This window comes from Myotis myotis, unplaced genomic scaffold (genome assembly GCF_014108235.1).
Source record: "Myotis myotis isolate mMyoMyo1 unplaced genomic scaffold, mMyoMyo1.p scaffold_m19_p_19, whole genome shotgun sequence".
Classification (NCBI taxonomy): Eukaryota; Metazoa; Chordata; class Mammalia; order Chiroptera; family Vespertilionidae; genus Myotis; species Myotis myotis.
Genome location: NW_023416323.1, coordinates 5686524 through 5704982, shown reverse-complemented (window position 1 = coordinate 5704982; position 18459 = coordinate 5686524). Strand labels below are relative to the sequence as shown.

At 46.5% G+C, this 18459-nt stretch overlaps 1 protein-coding gene across 1 annotated transcript; it reads left to right on the top strand.

The window, feature by feature from the left end:
• The first annotated feature begins 1923 nt into the window (after positions 1-1923).
• Positions 1924-7976, top strand: LOC118674844 (cytochrome P450 2A13). Its single transcript, XM_036346952.1, has 9 exons — positions 1924-2166; positions 2647-2809; positions 3614-3763; positions 3922-4082; positions 4549-4725; positions 5684-5825; positions 6262-6449; positions 6897-7038; positions 7585-7976. Exons 1-9 carry the CDS (start codon positions 1987-1989, stop codon positions 7764-7766), a joined length of 1485 nt encoding a protein of 494 aa, XP_036202845.1. The 5' UTR covers positions 1924-1986; the 3' UTR covers positions 7767-7976.
• The last annotated feature ends 10483 nt before the right edge of the window (positions 7977-18459 follow it).

Sequence of the window (18459 nt, the reverse complement as noted above, 5' to 3'; positions counted from 1 at the left end):
CAAGAATGGAAACTAGACTTTTGTTGGTAAGAATGCAATCCAGTATATTGATATCAAATTACAATGCTATACACATTCAATTATATAATGTTGTTAACCAATGTTACCTCATTTTGTAAAAAGATCAAAAAGAAAAAAAAGATTAGGGCATAGCTACCTGCCAAACCCATGAGAATCCTCCTTCCCTTTTCTTTCCCCCTCCAAAACCAACAAACAGCTTTCCTCTCTCTGTTTTGTTCTCCACCCTTTGTTCCCTCCCTACAGGTCTCAGAGCTCAGGGGCCTACAATGCTTTGAGCAGCATGCCAGTCCTCAGAGTGCCAGCCTCACCCACTTGCACTCACCTGAGATTAGAGGTGGCACCTGAGCAGGATGGTCCAAATGTTGGAGCCTGCCCAGTGGCCATCAGGGTCCCCTCTCAGGCCTACATAGGACCAATCTCAGCGCTCATCTGGTGCTCATGCTGGAGCCTGCTGGGATCAACCTCAGAGCCCACATGGTGCCACCATATGCCTTCTGGAAGCCAGCCTTGGGCCACTTGGGTCTACTCTCAGAGCCGGCTCAACACCAGTGGTGCTCTACTACTGCTCTCCTGGTCTCAAGTTCAGTGTCAACTCATTTTCAATCCTAGTGTCTACTTGGAAACAAGCTCAATCCCAATGTCATGGCCCTCTGTCCCAAGGCTACCTGATGCTCTCCCCACATCCCCCTACCCCCCCACCCCCCCACCCCCGCTCAGCATCTCAGGGCCCACCTCTGTTCCCAACATCGAAACTTACTCAAATCTCTCCTCTTATGGTTCCCTCTGCCTGATAATAGCAGCCTTGCTGAGCCAGGAATTACCTATAAAACACACACACCCTCAAATATAACCTTTCCACTGGTGGCAAACTCAATCCCAGAAAGGGGGAATAAAAGTAGAGAGCAGGAGAGACATATGTGTTCCCTGCCCACTCTCTGTTCTCTGCCCTCATATATAAAATGGGAAGCATAAATAAATAAATGAATAATAATAATAACAATAGGAATGATGGAATCAACTTGGTGGGTTTCCCTAAGGATCTGGGCAGGGAGTCACTGTGGCTCTCTGTAAATTATAACACTTCAGACAGCTGGGATTTTTTTGTACTGTAGTGCAGTTGTCATTACTATTTTCCAAGTCCTGGCCCATCCATCTGCCAACTGAGACCATGAGTCAATCTTCTCCAGTTCTGTGGAAAGTTCCACTGAAATGTGGCTCTGGTTGTCTCTCCCTTTCCCAACCAGGAATGGGCAGTCCTGTGACATGCTATCTTGATTCCACTTTGAGGTGCCAATGAGGATTCTGGGCATCAAGAGGTGGTATTATGTCCAAAACAAAAGCAGGTCAGCATCTGGGTCAGGAGCTGACTCCATGATCCAGTTGGACTCCTCATATATTTCTTCCCCCAGGAAGCCCAGATCCACTGCTGGGGTGCGTCTCACCTGAAGAACTTCAAAACCATTCTCTGGAATCTCCAGTCCCGAGACCTTTAAACCTACATCCCTCCTCAGCAAAAGATCCCCAAATCCACAGGCACGTAGTCTGTCTTATTCTAATACCCTTAAATCTTTTATTCTTCTCTCCCAAGACCCCAAACTCCACAACTTTGATGTTCTTTCTCACTCTGAGACCCCAAATCCCAAGCTCAGGGACTCACACATGGAAATATTCCAGAATCTTCAGCTCTGAAATTTGTCTACTATCTCCCCCTCCCCATAAGTCCACAGTCCTGGGCTGGCCCCTCAGGAGAAGCCACAAATTCAGACTTGTTAATCTACCCTGGAGTCCCTCCCTCCTCCATTGCTGGCTGCATCCCAAGCTAGGCGGGAGCCTGGTGGGAGGTGTAACTGGGAGGTGAAATGAGACAGTTATATAACCAGGACCAAAGGTCGCCCCCCTCTGCCAGTTAGTATAAAGACAAGTCGTCCCAGCCATCACCATGTGACTCTCACTCTCAGTGCCACCATGCTGGCCTCGGGGCTGCTTCTGGTGGCTTTGCTGTCCTGCCTGACAATAATGGTCTTGATGTCTGTCTGGCGGCAAAGGAAGTTCTGGGGAAAGCTACCTCCTGGTCCCCGAGCGCTGCCCTTCATCGGGAACTACTTGCAGCTGAACACAGAGCAGATGTACAACTCCCTCATGAAGGTATCATGAAGCAGGGAAATGGGTGTTAGGGTGGGGTTGAGGGCCTGCTCAGTGTGGCTGAGACTTTGTGGCAGGGGATTGGCAAGGTTGGACTGAAATCTTAGGAAGGAAGAGGTTGTTTTTTAAGATATATGTTTTTATTGATTCCAGAGAGAGGAAGGGAGAGGGAGAAAGAGAGAGAAATATCATTGGAGTCCAAAACCTGGGCGTGTGCCCTGATCAGAATCAGGGAATCAAGCTGGTGACCTCTCGGTGCACGGGGCGATGCTCAAGCAACCGAGCCACACCAGCCAGGGCAAGAGCGGGGAGTTTTGAAGGTTTAGTACTGGGGTTCCAGCCAGGAAAGACCAGATCTTGGGATGTCCAGTTCCTTGACTGTCAGAACTCGGGCAAAGTGTATCCCAGTCTGTGAAGTCTGGGTACAGAGTCAGTTCAGAGTTGGGGCTGCTCCCTCTCACCACTCCCCTGCCTCTCCATCAGATCAGCGAGTGCTACGGTCCCGTGTTCACCGTCCACCTGGGCACTCGGAGGATCGTGGTGCTGTGTGGATATGAGGCTGTAAAGGAGGCTCTGGTGGACCAGGCTGAGGAATTCAGTGGGCGAGGCAAGCAGGCCACCTTTGACTGGCTCTTCAAAGGCTATGGTGAGGGGGACTCTGGGAGGGGGAATGTGGTCAAGCAGACTTGGTGGCCTCAGTGTCCCAGCATTCTTCTCCCAACTCACCACTCAAGGCTGAGGCAGAGCCCTTCCTCAGTCTCCTCTGTCCCGTTCTGTTTATCCCTGTGTCCCCTCTAACTTGTCTTAGTGTTTCTGCGTCTCCCTGCTTCTCTCTGCCCCATCTCCCAGTTCTCTCTCACTAGATGGCTCTTCTTTCTCTGTATCTCTTAAAGCTCTTGGGAACTTTGCTTTGGAACCCTGGTCCTCTGTCTCCAAGTGTCATTTGTCTTTTTCTCCTTCTCAGCTCTGTGCCTCCCCATGTTTCTCTCTCCCTCTCCTTGCCTCTCTTTTCCTTTAATTAGAATCTCACATTTTTTCTGCTTCACAATCCCCATGCCTCCACCTCCTGGTAAAAGCCTCTTCTCTCTTCGAGGTCCTCTCTGCTTCTCTGTATATGTTTTTCTCTCTTCTCCATCTCAGTCTTAGAATCCTTCTCAATTTTTACTCCCACTTCCCAGAACTCTACATATCTCACTTCCCCTCCTTCCCTCCTGCCTCTTTCTATTCATGAGTGTCTCTGCATCTCTGTTTCTCTGTACATACGTGTTGCCCCTTCTCTTCTAATTTTCTTCCAACTTGGTCTCCTTCTCTTTCTGTATTTCTCTGACTCTGAGTGGTCTCTCTCTCTCTCTCTCTCTCTCTCTCTCTCTCTCTCTCTCTCCCTCTTCCCGCACCTCCCTCTGACACCGCCCCTCTCTGGCCACTCCCCACTCCTACATTCCCTCCCCAGGGGTGGCATTCAGCAACGGGGAGTGCGCCAAGCAACTCCGGCGCTTCTCCATCAGCACGCTGCGGGACTTCGGCGTGGGCAAGCGCGGCATCGAGGAGCGCATCCAGGAGGAGGCGGGCTTCCTCCTTGAGGCCTTTAGGGGCACGCGCGGTGAGCCTGGCACCCCAGAGAGCAGAGGAGGAAAAAGCCGTCCTGGCCTGGGAGGGGAACTAAGTTGGGGGAAGGCGTTCCTGGAATTCTCAGACTGGCATCTGACCGCCAAGTTGACTCTCTCCCCTCCCCCCCTCCCCCCCACCCCTCCCCCTCAGGTGCCTTCATAGATCCCACCTTCTTCCTGAGCCGAACTGTCTCCAATGTCATCAGCTCCATTGTCTTTGGGGACCGCTTTGACTATGAGGACAAAGAGTTCCTTTCACTGCTGCGCATGATGCTGGGAAGCTTCCAGTTCACAGCTACATCTACAGGGCAGGTGAATGATCCCAACCTGGCTCTATTGTGGCCCTAGCACAACCAGCCACCGTCTCCCTTAGGCGGACACAGGTGCCCCAAGCTCCTATCCTCCTCCAGACCAGGGTCCCCTCAAAACCAGCCTTCTCCCTTGGACAGCTGAACAGTTGCACAGGAACTCAGGGCAGGGGCCCAATACCCAGTCTCCAATACCTGGATGTCTCAGCTGATATTCCCCTTACAAAAGAAGAAAGGGAAGGAAGGAAATCTGGGTGTGTCTCAGTCCATCTCCTCTAAATCCGTGGGCAGGAGCTCTCACGCTGATCTCACATGAAAGCTTAGATATCTGTTTCCATCCAGCCCCATCTACACACCTAAACACCTGCACAGGTGCCTTTACCGGTGCCTCCCTCGCCCCGAGACAGGCCCCACTCCCTTCAGGTGATGTCCACCGACAGCTGTCCTTCCCTTTCCTTCTCCCCCCTCAGCTCTATGAGATGTTCTCCTCGGTGATGAAACACCTGCCGGGGCCACAGCAGCAGGCATTTAAGGAGCTCCAGGGGCTGGAGGACTTTATAGCCAAGAAGGTGGAGCAGAACCAACGTACACTGGATCCCAACTCCCCGCGGGACTTTATTGACTCCTTCCTCATCCGCATGCAGGAGGTACATGCCAGCGGGCAGTGCAAAGAAGACCAAAGCCTAGCAGAGGAAAACCAGGCAGGGGGTGGGGGGCGAGGGACAACAGCGGCTCATTCAGATGACCCCCCATCATAACCTTCAGAATCCCAATTATAATTCGCTGTTCTCTCCACTGAGCCTTTACCCATGGTCAGGACTTGTGTGTGCAAATCATCATAATAAGCATATCTATAGAACTGCCGTGCACTAGGCACTATTTGAAGAAATTTATGGTATTCACCTATTTAACACTCACACCAGCTCTTGGAGAAGGTTCTACTATGACTCCGATGTTACAAATGAGGACACTGAGGCCCAGAGAGTGTAAGTGCCGTGCCTGAGGTCACACACCTAGCTCCCATTCTGGTCGCTCAGACTCCAAGGCGGGTGCTGTTAGCCACCATGCTCTTACCTTTCATTCCTTGGTTTTCAGACACACCTGTGTGGACCGGCGACCTTGCTTTACTATGTGACATTGGAGGGTCCCCACTCCTAACTGGAAGGGCTTTATGGAGTCTGAAATTCTTGGTGAAAGGGTCAGGGAGTGGATTCTCTATAGGAATCTTCAAGATTTTCAGTGAAGGAATAGGATACTGTTACTTAATTTCCAGTCTGTGCCTCAGAAAATGTCTCTCTTCAACTCTCTCTGATGCATTCTATCATGGTCTTTCTCGTTCACTGTCTCTATTCCCTCATTTGTAAATATTTGTATAATTAAAAAGCAAGAACTAAGTGGGTAATTAAAGAACAGATAGTCAGCTGGATAAGGAAAGTGAGAAGAATTTTTGGGTAGAGCCACCAGCCTGGAAAAGGCCAGGCAGAACTAGGGTTCCTCTTCCGAAAGTCTGGTCCAGATCTATAAGAAGTGGGTCCAGAGGAAAAACCCCAGAAGAGCCCTGAGAGCATGGGGGAGTGGGCTTGGCCTGAAGCTCTCTCTCTGCAGGAGCAAAAGCACCCCAACTCTGAGTTCCACATGAAGAACCTGGTAATGACCACACTGAACCTTTTCTTTGCGGGCACCGAGACGGTCAGCACGACCCTGCGTTATGGTTTCCTGATGCTCATGAAGCACCCAGATGTGGAGGGTAAGGCTGCAGGGGGCGGGGAAGTAAGGGCCACAACCCTCAAAATTCCTCTGAGCCCACTTCAATGTCCCCACCTCTCTCACATTTCTGGACCCTCAGACACTCACTGCTATCCACAGACTGGGTGATGATATTCAGCTAATAGAGACTAGTCAAGTTTCTTCAGCTGTTAACATATTGAAAATATCTGAACTGATTGGTAAATAGCTCCACCAAGTGCCCACTACCTGCCCCTCTGGACCATCCCCCAAGACTCAGTCCCTTGCAGCTTCCCCCATGATTCTGGCACAACCAGGTTAACAGGACTCTGCGCCAACAATGCTTGGACCAACCCCTGTTTGGAATGATCATATATCCATCCAGTTGTACCTATTTGGGCTATCATTCGTGCCCTGAGACCCCTAGCTACCTAAACGTATTCCCCCTTATCCCACAGCCAAGGTCCACGAGGAGATTGACCGGGTGATTGGCAAAAACCGTCAGCCCAAGTTCGAAGACCGGGCTAAGATGCCCTACACAGAGGCGGTGATCCATGAGATCCAGAGATTCGGAGACATGATCCCCATGGGCCTGGCCCGCAGAGTCACCAAGGACACCAAGTTTCGGAACTTCCTCCTCCCTAAGGTACTGCCCTTGCCCAGCACCTCCAACCTGCACCCTGTGACCCAGCACCCCATCCTCCTTAGAAGCTTCTCAGCCCTTGTCCCCCTCCCTCAATCAAAGACTTCACCAATCACATGTCCCTTCAACCTTCTCACTCAGAGACCCCTGAATCCTGTATCTCCCCAGGACCTCAGGGAATATGAACCCCATGTCCCCCAAACATCCTGCCTCGAGTGACATGAACTGCATGTACCCCAAAGCTTCTGCTGCAGGAGACACAGACCCCATACTCCCCGAAATTCCTGTCTCAGGGACAGAAATGTCACATCCCTCAAAGCTCCTCCCTCAGAGAGGACCCTGGCTCCCATTTCTCCTTACCCAGAGAACCCACATTCCCCTTCTGGCCCTATATGCTCTCTGAATACCCATTCCCCCTTCACCTAGTCAATCCCTCCTCCTCCCCACCAGGGCACTGAAGTGTTTCCTATGCTGGGCTCCGTGCTAAGAGACCCCAAGTTCTTCTCCAACCCTGGGGATTTCAACCCCCAGCATTTCCTAGATGAGAAAGGGCAGTTTAAGAAGAATGATGCTTTTGTGCCATTCTCCATTGGTAAGAGACCACTGTCTGTTAGCAAGCCACCCGTCACACCAAAAGGGGCCTCCTTCATCCCAGCTCCCCTCTCTGAGATGTAGCCTAGTAGCTTCCTCCAGCTTGCAAGTCCCTCTTATTATCTACCCTGCAGCCAACCACCTGTAACCCTCTGAACTAACACCTACCAAAACTCAGGCAAAAGGAAAGGGGTGATAGTACCTACTTCAGAGATGGGAAAAATCAAGACCTAGAGTGAGTCAGAGATTTGCCCAAGGTCACTTGAATTCTTCAGACTCCTAAGGAGATGATAGCATAGAGGCCATATGTGTATGTTTAGGGGGAAGGGTTGTCTAAAATTCCCATTGCTACAGCCTACTATGGCTCACCCCCATCCCATGTACAAGGGAAACAGGCTCAGACAGGATTAGAGACTTCTCTGAAAGTCTACAGGCCACGGTATTCAGTCCCCTCCTCCCCAGGGAGAATGCAGCTGGAGATGGGGAGAGGGAAGAGGTGGCAGTGATAGTAGGCCTCACCTCCGCCCTTCCCATCCTATCTTGTCAGGAAAGCGGTACTGTTTTGGAGAAGGCCTGGCTAGAATGGAGCTCTTTCTCTTACTCACCAACATCATGCAGAACTTCCGCTTCAAGTCCCCACAGTCACCCAAGGATATCGACGTGTCCCCGAAACATGTGGGCTTTGCCACCATCCCACGAAACTACACCATGAGCTTCCTGCCACGCTGAGCTAGAGCTGCCACAGGGCAGGGCTAGTGGGAGGAGCAAATGGGAGGGCGGGGCCTGGAGGGGCGGTGCTAAGGATGGGGGTGGGGTGGAGGAAAAGAAGGTGCAAGGTGGATTAGAGAGTGTGAAGAAACAGACGGGCTGTCTGTGCACCGTGCTAGAGGTAGATCCTTCAGAGTTGGGATGAGATAAAGCGAAACCTTACACTATACCGTGAATGATGATGATAATAATAATAGTAACAGCTATTATTTATTGAGCAAGTACTCTGTGTCAGCTCTGTGCTAGAAGCATTACACACTCACCCCCCTTAATGCTCACAAATCTATGGGAAGGGAACTGTGTTCATACCCATTTCACAGGTGACACAGCTGAGGCTCAGAAAGTTTAAGTCTCTATCTGAGACCCCACAGAACACAGTAAGTGCTCAGCAAGTACTCAGACACAGATCTGTGCAGGGATGGCTATACATAGCCCACTGTCCTTTGGGTAGATTCTTAAAGAGCACCCCTTCCTTTTAAGTAAAAAATGACAACTTAGTATATCATTATACAATATGAACAGCTCTGTCCAAGGATTTTTCCAGAGCCCTGGCAGGCAGGTGACCTGTCTTCACTGCATGCTCTTGTCCATTCATGCGCACTACAAATCCCAGGGCATTGATCAGATCCCTTATGAGATGGGATCTGATCAGAGTGAGACTGGGGAACAGGAATCAGGTCTCTCAGTGAACTGGGCGTTGGAGAAAAACACTTCAGTGAATGCTGGGAGAACTTTGGTCATGACACAGCCATATACAAGTGTGTGTGCACGTGTGTGCATGCAAGTATATGATTGCATCTTCTGCGTGTATGCATGAACTCATTTGCTATGAATTTCTGAAGGTTTGGCTCTCTCTGATGGATCTGGGGTCTACTCTAAGGCCCAGCTAAGAGTCTCAGAATCACCTTCTTACTCTCAAATAAGTCAGTATGTGTTCCCTTAGAAGTGACATCCTCAATCAGTGCACAATCTGAACATTCATACACATTAGCCTTGGTTTTGTGTTTCTTGAACTAAATGCTATACACATCTTTCTCCCCCCAAGAAAAGAAAACTTGCCACACTTGAAGGACCAATGATTGAGAAAAAGAGAGGGTAAATTTGGTCCTCTGAGCCTTGCAAATTTCATAGCAGGCTATGATTCTCAAGTTTCTCATTTTCCATTATCTAAGTTTTACAATTTAGGTTTCATGAATTGGCTGCTTCCTGCTTACTGGAGAAGGAGAAGGATGGATCCATAGGGAAACACCCTTTTATTATTACAAATGCACTTTTAAAAATTTATTATTATTTATTTATTTTAGAGAGAGAGGAAGGGAGAAAAAGAAAGAGTCAAGAGAGGAGAGGAGGGGCTGGAGCTAGCTGGGTGCTGCCAATGAGGCACTTCTCCAGGAGAAGAGAGAATAGCTATCAGGTCTTTGCCCTGCAAGGAGGGAGAGAAGAAGTAAGAGAGAACAACTATTAATTTTCACAATCCTCCAGCATGATCATTACCAGAGGGAAAAGGTGGGAGGTAGTAAAAGGTCAAAGGGGTTAAATATATGGTGACAAAAGAAGATTTGACTTTGGGTGGTGGGTACACAATGCAATATACATATGATGTATGATGGAATTGCACATTTGAAACCCCTGTAATTTTATAACCAGTGTCTGTGACTGGGACTTCCAATACTATGTTCAATAGAAGTGTTGAAAGTGGACTTCCCTGCTGGCCAGTGTGGCTCATTGGTTGAGTGTTGACCTATGAACCAGGAGGTAACTAGGAAAAGTAAAACGAAAAAAAAATGTGAGAGAAAAACTAAATAAAATAAGAAAAATCAATACGAATAGTCAAAAGTAGACTAGAATAAAAGGAAAGAGAGAAATTAGAGATATGCAAGATAAAACAGAAGAAAGAAAAAAGGGGAAAACAAACAAAAAACAAAGAAACCACACACACACACACGCACACACACACACACACACACCACACCAAAAAAACAAAACCACACACACACACACAGAACACACAACACACCGAAAAAACAAAACCACACACACACACTCAGAAACACTTGGGTGCACTATTTGTGGAGCTCGCTGGATTTTGCTCTGATGTTGTTGAATCTGTTCCTTGGTGTGACTAACCTGGGCCTCATGGGAGTTTCTCTGGTACAAATCACTGTGTCACTGTCCCTTTCTGGTCTTGGGGAAGCTGACTGAGGTCTGAGTGGTTGAAGCCCCAAGTAGTCCAGCAGGTGGGGACTCCTTATCCCCGAGGCGGGGTCTACCTTGAGTCTCACCACTTGATTGTCCCTGTTCTGAGCTGTACGCCATTCCCCCATGGGTTCTGCGAGGGTATCCTGGTCGGGCCCAGGATGGATTGATCATACCCCTTTTGGGATGGTGTCAGGAGCTTGTAGAAGGCAGGTCCCTGCCCCTCTTCTAATGCTTCAGCTCTGCCTGGTTTGTTGGCACCTCCTCTCTGTCACCTGCAGGGGCACAGATTTCCCGCCCTGGGCTGTTACGCTTTGCCTCTGGTTGCTGCATGTCTGGTCAGAAGCAGCTGTTTTGCTGGTGGGTAGGAGGGCACCTTCCCTATGTTTCAAGTGGGCAGGTCCTCCTTCCTGGACCTACTGTCCAGTCCCCTTTCTGCTCACCAGCATGAGTTCCTCCAAGAAATAGAGGGCCCCCAGATTCAATGTTGGGTGTGTTCTTCAGACCCCTCCAATGTAGGCTGGCCCTGAGCTCCACTGCATGGCCCTTCCCCCTGGTCAGGAGGAGCTTCCCAGACTGCACAATGGTTGGGTGCTAGTGCTACTCTATGGAGGGACTTCAGCCCCAGGCTTCCACTGCTGCATCCACTCTACGGTATCCATTAATTTTCATTACTTTGAATATTCCATGCCAATTCCTTCGGGCCTGAAGTGTTTTATTGAGAAAGCTGACAATCTATGGCAATTCCCTTATAGGTAACTTTCTGTCTCTCTCTTGCTGCATTTAAAGATTCTTTGTCTTGCCGTAACCAGTTTGGCTCAGTGGATAGAGCGTTGGCCTGCAGCCTGAAAGGTCCCAGGTTCGATTCCGTTTAAGGGCATGTACCTTGGTTGCAGACATCCCCAATAGGGAGTGTGCAGGAGGCAGCTGGTCGAAGTTCTAACTTTCTATCCCTCTCCCTTCCTCTGTAAAAAATCAATAAAATATATTTTAAAATAAGATTCTTTGTCCTAAATGTTTGTCATTTTAATTATGATGTGTCTTGGTGTGGGTGTTTTTTGGTAAGCCATCAATTTTTCGGTGTTAATTTTGTATCCTGCTACATTGCCAATTTTATTTCTTAAATCTAGTAGTTTTCTGGTGGAGTCTTTAGGGTTTCCATGTATAATACCATGCCATCTGTGAATAATGAGAGTTTTACTTCCTCCTTTCCAATTTAGATGCCTTTTATTTCTTTTTTTTAAAAATTGTTTTATTGCTTAAAGTATTACAGAGAGTATTACATATGTCTCCATTTTTCCCCCCGCCCTTGACAACCACCTGGTCTCCCCTACCCCCCAGTGTCTTATGTCCATTGATTATGCTTATATGCATGCATACAAGTCCTTCGGTTGATCTCTTACCTTCCCCTCCTGCCCCCCAACCCTCCCCAGCCTTCCTGCTGTAGTTTGACAGTCTGTTTGAGGCTGCTCTGCCTCTATCTATTTTTTTTCATCAGTTTATAATGGTCTTTATTATCCATAAATGAGTGAGATCATGTGGCATTTTTCTTTCATTGACTGGCTTATTTCACTTAGCATAATGCTCTCCAGTTCCATCCATGATGTTGCAAATGGTAAGAGTTCCTTCTTTTTTACAGCAGCATAGTATTCCATTGTGTATATGTACCACAGTTTTCTAATCCATTCATCTGATGATGGGCACTTAGGCTGTTTCCAAATCTTAGCTATGGTAAATTGTGCTGCTATGAACATAGGGATGCATATATCCTTTCTGATTGGTGTTTCTGGTTTCTTGGGATATATTCCTAGCAGTGGGATTCCTGGGTCAAATGGGAGTTCCATTTTGAACTTTTTGAGGAAGCTCCATACTGTCTTCCATAGTGGCTGCACTGGTCTGCATTCCCACCAGCAGTGCATGAGTGTTCCTTTTTCTCCGCATCCTCTCCAGCACTTGTCGTTTGCTGATTTGTTGGTGATAGCCAGTCTGACAGGTGTGAGATGGTAACTCATTGTTGTTTTGATTTGCATTTCTAGGATGATTAGTGACTTTGAGCATGTTTTCATATGTCTCTTGGCTTTCTGAATGTCCTCTTTTGAAAAGTGTCTATTTAGGTCCTTTGCCCATTTTTTGATTGGATTGTTTATCTTCCTCTTGTTAAGATGTATGAGTTCCCTATAAATGTTGGAGATTAAACCCTTATTGGTGATAACATTGGCAAATATGTTCTCCCATTCAGTGGGCTTTCTTGTTGTTTTGTTGATGGTTTCTTTTGCTGTGCAGAAGCTTTTTATTTTGATGTAGTCCCACTAGTTTATTTTCTCTTTAGTTTCCAATGCCCTAGGAGCTGTATTGGTGAAGAAATTGCTTCAGCATATGTCTGAGATTTTGTTGCCTTTCGATTCCTCTAGTATTTTTATGGTTTCCCGTCATACAATTAAGTCCTTTATCCATTTTGAGTTTATTTTTGTGTATGGTGTAAGTTGGTGGTCTAGTTTCACTTTTTTTTTTTTGCATGTATCAGTCCAATTTTCCCAACACCATTTATTGAAGAGACTGTCTTGACTCCATTGTATGTTCTTGCCTCCTTTGTCAAATATTAATTGAGCATATTGGTTCGGGTCGATTTCTGGGTTCTCTATTCTATTCCATTGATCTATATGTCTGTTCTTGTGCCAGTACCAGGCAGTTTTGAGAATAGTGGCTTTGAAATACAGCTTGCTATCTGGTATTGAGATCCCACCTACTTTGTTCTTTCTCAGGATCTCTGCAGCTATTCGGGGTCTTTTTTTATTCCAGGTGAATTTTTGGAGAGTTTGTTCTAGGTCTGTGAAATATGTCATTGGTATTTTAATGGGAAGTGCATTGAATTTATAGATTGCTTTGGGTAGTATGGATATTTTAATGATGTTGATTCTACCAATCCATGAACATGGTATGTTCTTCCATCTGTTTATGTCTTCCTCTACCTCTTTTTTTAACATCCTATAGTTTTGTGAGTAGAGCTCTTTTACCTCTTTAGTTAAGTTTATTCCTAGGTATCTTAATTTTTTTTTGGTGGGATGGTAAATGGGATTGTTTTTTTAGTCTCTCTTTCTGTAAGTTCATTATTGGTCTATAGAAATGCCATAGATTTCTTGGCATTAATTTTGTATCCTGCTACATTGCCGAATTCCTTTATTAAGTCTAATAGTTTTTTGATGGAGTCTTTAGGGTTTTTTATGTACATAATCATGTCATCTGCAAATAAGGACAGTTTTACTTCTTCATTTCCAATTTGGATGCCTTTTATTTCTTCTTCTTGTCTAATCACAATGGCTAATACTTCCAGTACTATGTCGAACAGGAGTGGTGAGAGTGGGCATCTCTGTCTTGTTCTTGTTCTTAAGGGAAATGGTTTTAGTTTTTGACCATTGAGTATGATGTTGTCTGTGGGTTTGTCATATATGGCTTTTATTATGTTGAGGTATAATCCTTCTTTTCCCACCTTGTTGAGAGTTTTTAACAAGAAAGGGTGTTGGATTTTTTTAATTAATTAAATCTTTATTGTTCAGATTATTGCATTTGTTCCGCTTTTTTCTCCCCATAATCCCCTCCACCCAGTTCCCACCCCACCCTCCACCCTCACTCCCCACCCACTGTCCTCATCAATAGGTGCACGATTTTTGTCCAGTCTCTTCCCGCATCCCCCATACCCCTTTCCCCCACAAGAATAGTCAGTCTACTCCCTTTCTATGCCCCTCATTCTATTATAATCACCAGTTCATTCTGTTCATCAGATTATTCACTTGACTTTCAGATTCACTTGTTGATAGATGTGTATTTGTTGTTCATAATTTGTATCTTTACCTTTTTCTTCTTCTTCCTCTTCTTAAAGGATACCTTTCAGCATTTCATATAATACTGGTTTGGGGTGATGAACTCCTTTAGTTTTTTGTTATTTGTGAAGCTCTTTTTCTGACCTTCACTTCTGAATGATAGCTTTGTTGGATAAAGTAATCTTGGTTGTAGGTTCTTGGCATTTATCACTGTGAATATTTCTTGCCACTGCCTTCTGGCCTGCAAAGTTTGTGTTGAGAAATCAGCTGACATTCGTATGGGTACTCCCTTGTAGGTAACTCACTTTCTTTCTCTTGCTGCTTTTAGGATTCTCTTTTTGTCTTTTGCTCTTGGCATTTTAATTATGATGTGTGTTGGTGTGGTCCTCTTTGGATTCCTTTTTTTGGGGGATCTCTGCGCTTCCTGGACTTGTAAGTCTATTTTTTTCACCAGGTAGGGAAAGTTTTCTGTCATTATTTCTTCAAATAGGTTTTCAATATCTTGCTCTCTCTCTTCTTCTGGCACCCCTATGATTCGATGTTGGTACACTTTAAGCTGTCCCAGAGACTCCTTACGCTGTCTTTGTATTTTTGGATTCTTTTTTCATTTTGCTTTTTGTGTTGGGTGTTTTTTGCTTCTTCATATTTCAATTCGTTGACTTGATTCTTGCAATCCTCTAGTCTGCTTTTGGGAGTCTGTTTAATATTCTTTATTTCAGTCAGTGTATGCTTAATTTCTAGTTGGTCCTTTATCACAACCTCGAGGGTCTCATTAGATATCTTGTAGATCTCATTAAGTTTATTGGCAGTTTCTAGAAAATTCTTGAAAAACCTTAAAAGTGTGGTTTTGAACTCTATATCCAGTCGTTTGCTTTCCTCCATTTCTGTCATTTGTGTCCTTTTTCTTTGTCTCCGCATTTTTTATGCTTCCCTGTGTTGATAAAGTGGTTTTCTGTGCTGAGTGTCCACTAGGGCCCAGTGGTTCAGCCTCCCCAATTACCCGAGGAGGACACTCTTGGTGCACCCCCTTGTGGTCTTTGTGCAAAGTCTTGTTATAGTTAAGCCTTGATTGTTGTAGTTATCCCTGGGAGGAATTGACCTCCAGGCCAATTGGCTGTGAGAATCAGCTGTCTGCAGTGGGAAAACTTCTGTGCTGGGGACACCCCTCTGGGTGTCTTTCTTCAATGGGGCTTTGGTGCTCACTGAGTCTGCCCCCGAGTGTGTCCTTTATGGTTCCACGGAGTTGCAAACTGGATGGTCCCACTCTGACCTCTGGGTTTCCTGGCTCCTGCATCTCTAGGGAGGTGTTAATCTAGCCTTTGCCTGAGGCTATCCAGCAAAAGCCTCCCTGCATGGCTTGGGCGGGGCAGGTCCCACAGGATCAACAGGGCGGGGCTAGCAGTTATGGCTGCTCTCAGTCCAGCCCTCAGAGGCTCTGTTTCTCAATGTCCCGGTAATCACTGCAAGCCCCTTGGAGAGTAAGCTGCCCTTGAGTTCTGACTGATGCTAGACAGTCCCGCTTCTCCCGTATGAGTCTGGGTTCCTCCTGACTCGCCCAGAACTGGAGCTCAGAGCCTGAGACTCCCTCCCGATTGAAAATGACAACTGTCCCCTCAGCCACCAGCCTGCTCCGCATGCACCTCTGCACCTTAGTATTTTACTTCCATACTGTGCCTCCTCTGAATCTCGGTATGCTTTTCTCTTTCCTTTTAGTTGTAGAATTTTCACTCAGCCAGCCTTCCTGTGGTTCTGGATGATGTCCGTTCTGTCTTTTAGTTGTATTTTTGAAGTGGTTGTTCGAGCCAGCAAACTCCAGTGTTTATCTATGCAGCCATCTTGGTTTCTCTAGGGTGTTGGATTTTGTCAAATTTTTTTTCTGTGTCAATTGATATGACTATGTGATTTTTATCTCTCAATTTATTTATGTGATGTATCACGTTTATTGATTTGTGGATATTGTACCATCCTTGCATCCCTAGTATAAATCCTACTTGGTTGCCGGGAGCCGGTCCATCCTTGCTGTTTCAAGGGACCTGGCATCTATGGCATACTGTTCTTTTTTTTTTTTTAATTAAATCTTTATTGTTCAGATTATTACATTTGTTCCTCTTTTTTTCCCCCCCATAACTCCCCTCCTCCCAGTTCCCGCCCCACCCTCCGCCCTCACTCCCCACCCACTGTCCTCATCCATAGGTACACGATTTTTGTCCAGTCTCTTCCCGCATCTCCCACACCCCTTTCCCCCCCAGGAATAGTCAGTCCATTCCCTTTCTATGTCCCTGATTCTATTATAATCAACAGTTCATTCTGTTCATCAGATTATTTATTCACTTGATTCTTAGATTCACTTGTTGATAGATGCATATTTGTTGTTCATAATTTGTATCTTTACCTTTTTCTTCCTCTTCCTCTTCTTAAAGGATACCTTTCAGCATTTCATATAATCCTGGTTTGGTGGTGATGAACTCCTTTAGCTTTTCCTTATCTGTGAAGCTCTTTATCTGACCTTCAATTCTGAATGATAGCTTTGCTGGATAAAGTAATCTTGGTTGTAGGTTCTTGGTATTCATCACTTTGAATATTTCTTGCCACTCCCTTCTGGCCTGCAAAGTTTCTGTTGAGAAATCAGCTGACAGTCGTATGGGTATTCCCTTGTAGGTAACTGAGTTTCTTTCTCTTGCTGTTTTTAAGATTCTCTCTTTATCTTTTGCTCTTGGCATTTTAATTATGATGTGTCTTGGTGTGGTCCTCTTTGGATTCCTTTTGTTTGGGGTTCTCCGCGCTTCTTGGACCTGTAAGTCCATTTCTTTCACCAGGTGGGGGAAGTTTTCTGTCATTATTTCTTCAAATAGGTTTTCAATATCTTGCTCTCTCTCATCTTCTGGCACCCCTATAATTCTGATGTTGGTACGCTTGAAGCTGTCCCAGAGGCTCCTTACACTATCCTCGCATTTTGGATTCTTTTTTCATTTTGCTTTTCCGGTTGGGTGTTTTTTGCTTCCTCGCATTTCAAATCATTGACTTGATTCTTGCGCTCCTCTGGTCTGCTGTCGGGAGTCTGTATAATATTCGTTATTTCAGTCCGTGTATGCTTAATTTCTAGTTGGTTCCCCAATATAAGATCGAGGGTCTCATTAGTTTTCTTGTAGATCTCATTAAGTTTATCGGCGGCTTCTAAACAGTTGTTGAGAGACCTTAAAAGTGTGGTTCTGAACTCTATATCTTCCATTGACAATTTTGTCCTGTTTCTTTGTCTCCGCATTTTGTTATGCTTCCTTGGTGCACCCCCTAGTGGTCTTTATTCGAAGTCTTATAGTTAAATCTTGATTGTTGTAGCTAATTCCAGGGAGGGTTTGACCTCCAGGCCAAGTGGCTATGAGAATCAGCTGTGTCTGCAGTGAGAGAACTTCTGTCCTCTAGGGAGGTGCTAATCTAGCCTTTGCCTGGGGCTATCCGGCAAATGCCTCTGTGCAGGGCTTGGGCGGGGCGGGTCGCACAGGATCAACAGGGTGGGCCGGAGAGAGCAGTTATGGCGGCTCTCAGTCCTGTCCCCAGGGGCTCTGCCTCTCTGAGTCCCAGCACCCGCTGCAAAGCTCGGAGAGAAAGCTGCACTCGCTCTGACCGAAGCCAGACAGTCCCGCTTCTCCCGTTTGAGTCTGGGTCCCTAAAGACTCGCCTGTATCTGGAGCTCAGAGTCTGCGACTCCCTCCCGATTGAAAACGCCAACCTCGCCCTCCGCCGCCAGCCCGCTCCGCGCACTCCGCACCTCAGAATTTGACTTCAGCACTGCGCCTCCTCTGAGTGTCCCTGTGCATTTCTCTTTCCTCCTAGTTGTAGGACTTCCACTCAGCCAGTGTTCCTGTGGTTCTGGGTGATGTCCCTTCCGTTTTTTGGTTTCACTTTTGAAGTAGTTGTTCAAAGCAGCAAACTCCGGCGTTAACCTATGCCGCCATCTTGGTCTCCATGATCTGGCATACTGTTCTTAATATGTTTGCTCACCTTCTTGGCACTATGTGTTTTAACCAAGGTCACCTCTCTGAGAAAGGTTGTTTCCCCAGGTAGGGATTTTCCCCTGAAGTTAGGGAGGGAATAAAACCCCTTAACTAAGTGCCAGGCAGGTAATTAATCACTTTAACTACGAACAATCATGCTTAAGCTACATAATCTTTACTCCCTGGAATAGAGATAAGAAACGCCCTAACCTTTGGAATAGAGATTGATAGGATTGGAATCAACTGGTATAAATACAGATGTAACAAGACAACAGGACACAGAACCTAGACACAGAACCTACACAGAACCTAGAGACAGAAGAACATCGCTGGAGAGAACATGGCAAAAGATCCTGGACAGAAACTGGCCACAGAACCTAGAGACAGAACCTAGCGAGAGAACCTGGCTGAAGAACCTAGAGACAGAACCTGGCTCTAGAACCTGGATAGAACGTGGCAAGAGAACCTGACTAGAACCTGGTGACTGAACCTGGCTGGAGAACCTAGCGAGGGAACATGGCTACAGAACCTGGCTGGAGAACCTGGAGAACCTGGCTGGAGAACCTAGCAAGAGAACATGGACACAGAACCTGGCTGGAGATCCTGACCAGAACTTGGCTAGAGATCCTGGCTAGGCTGCTGATCAAC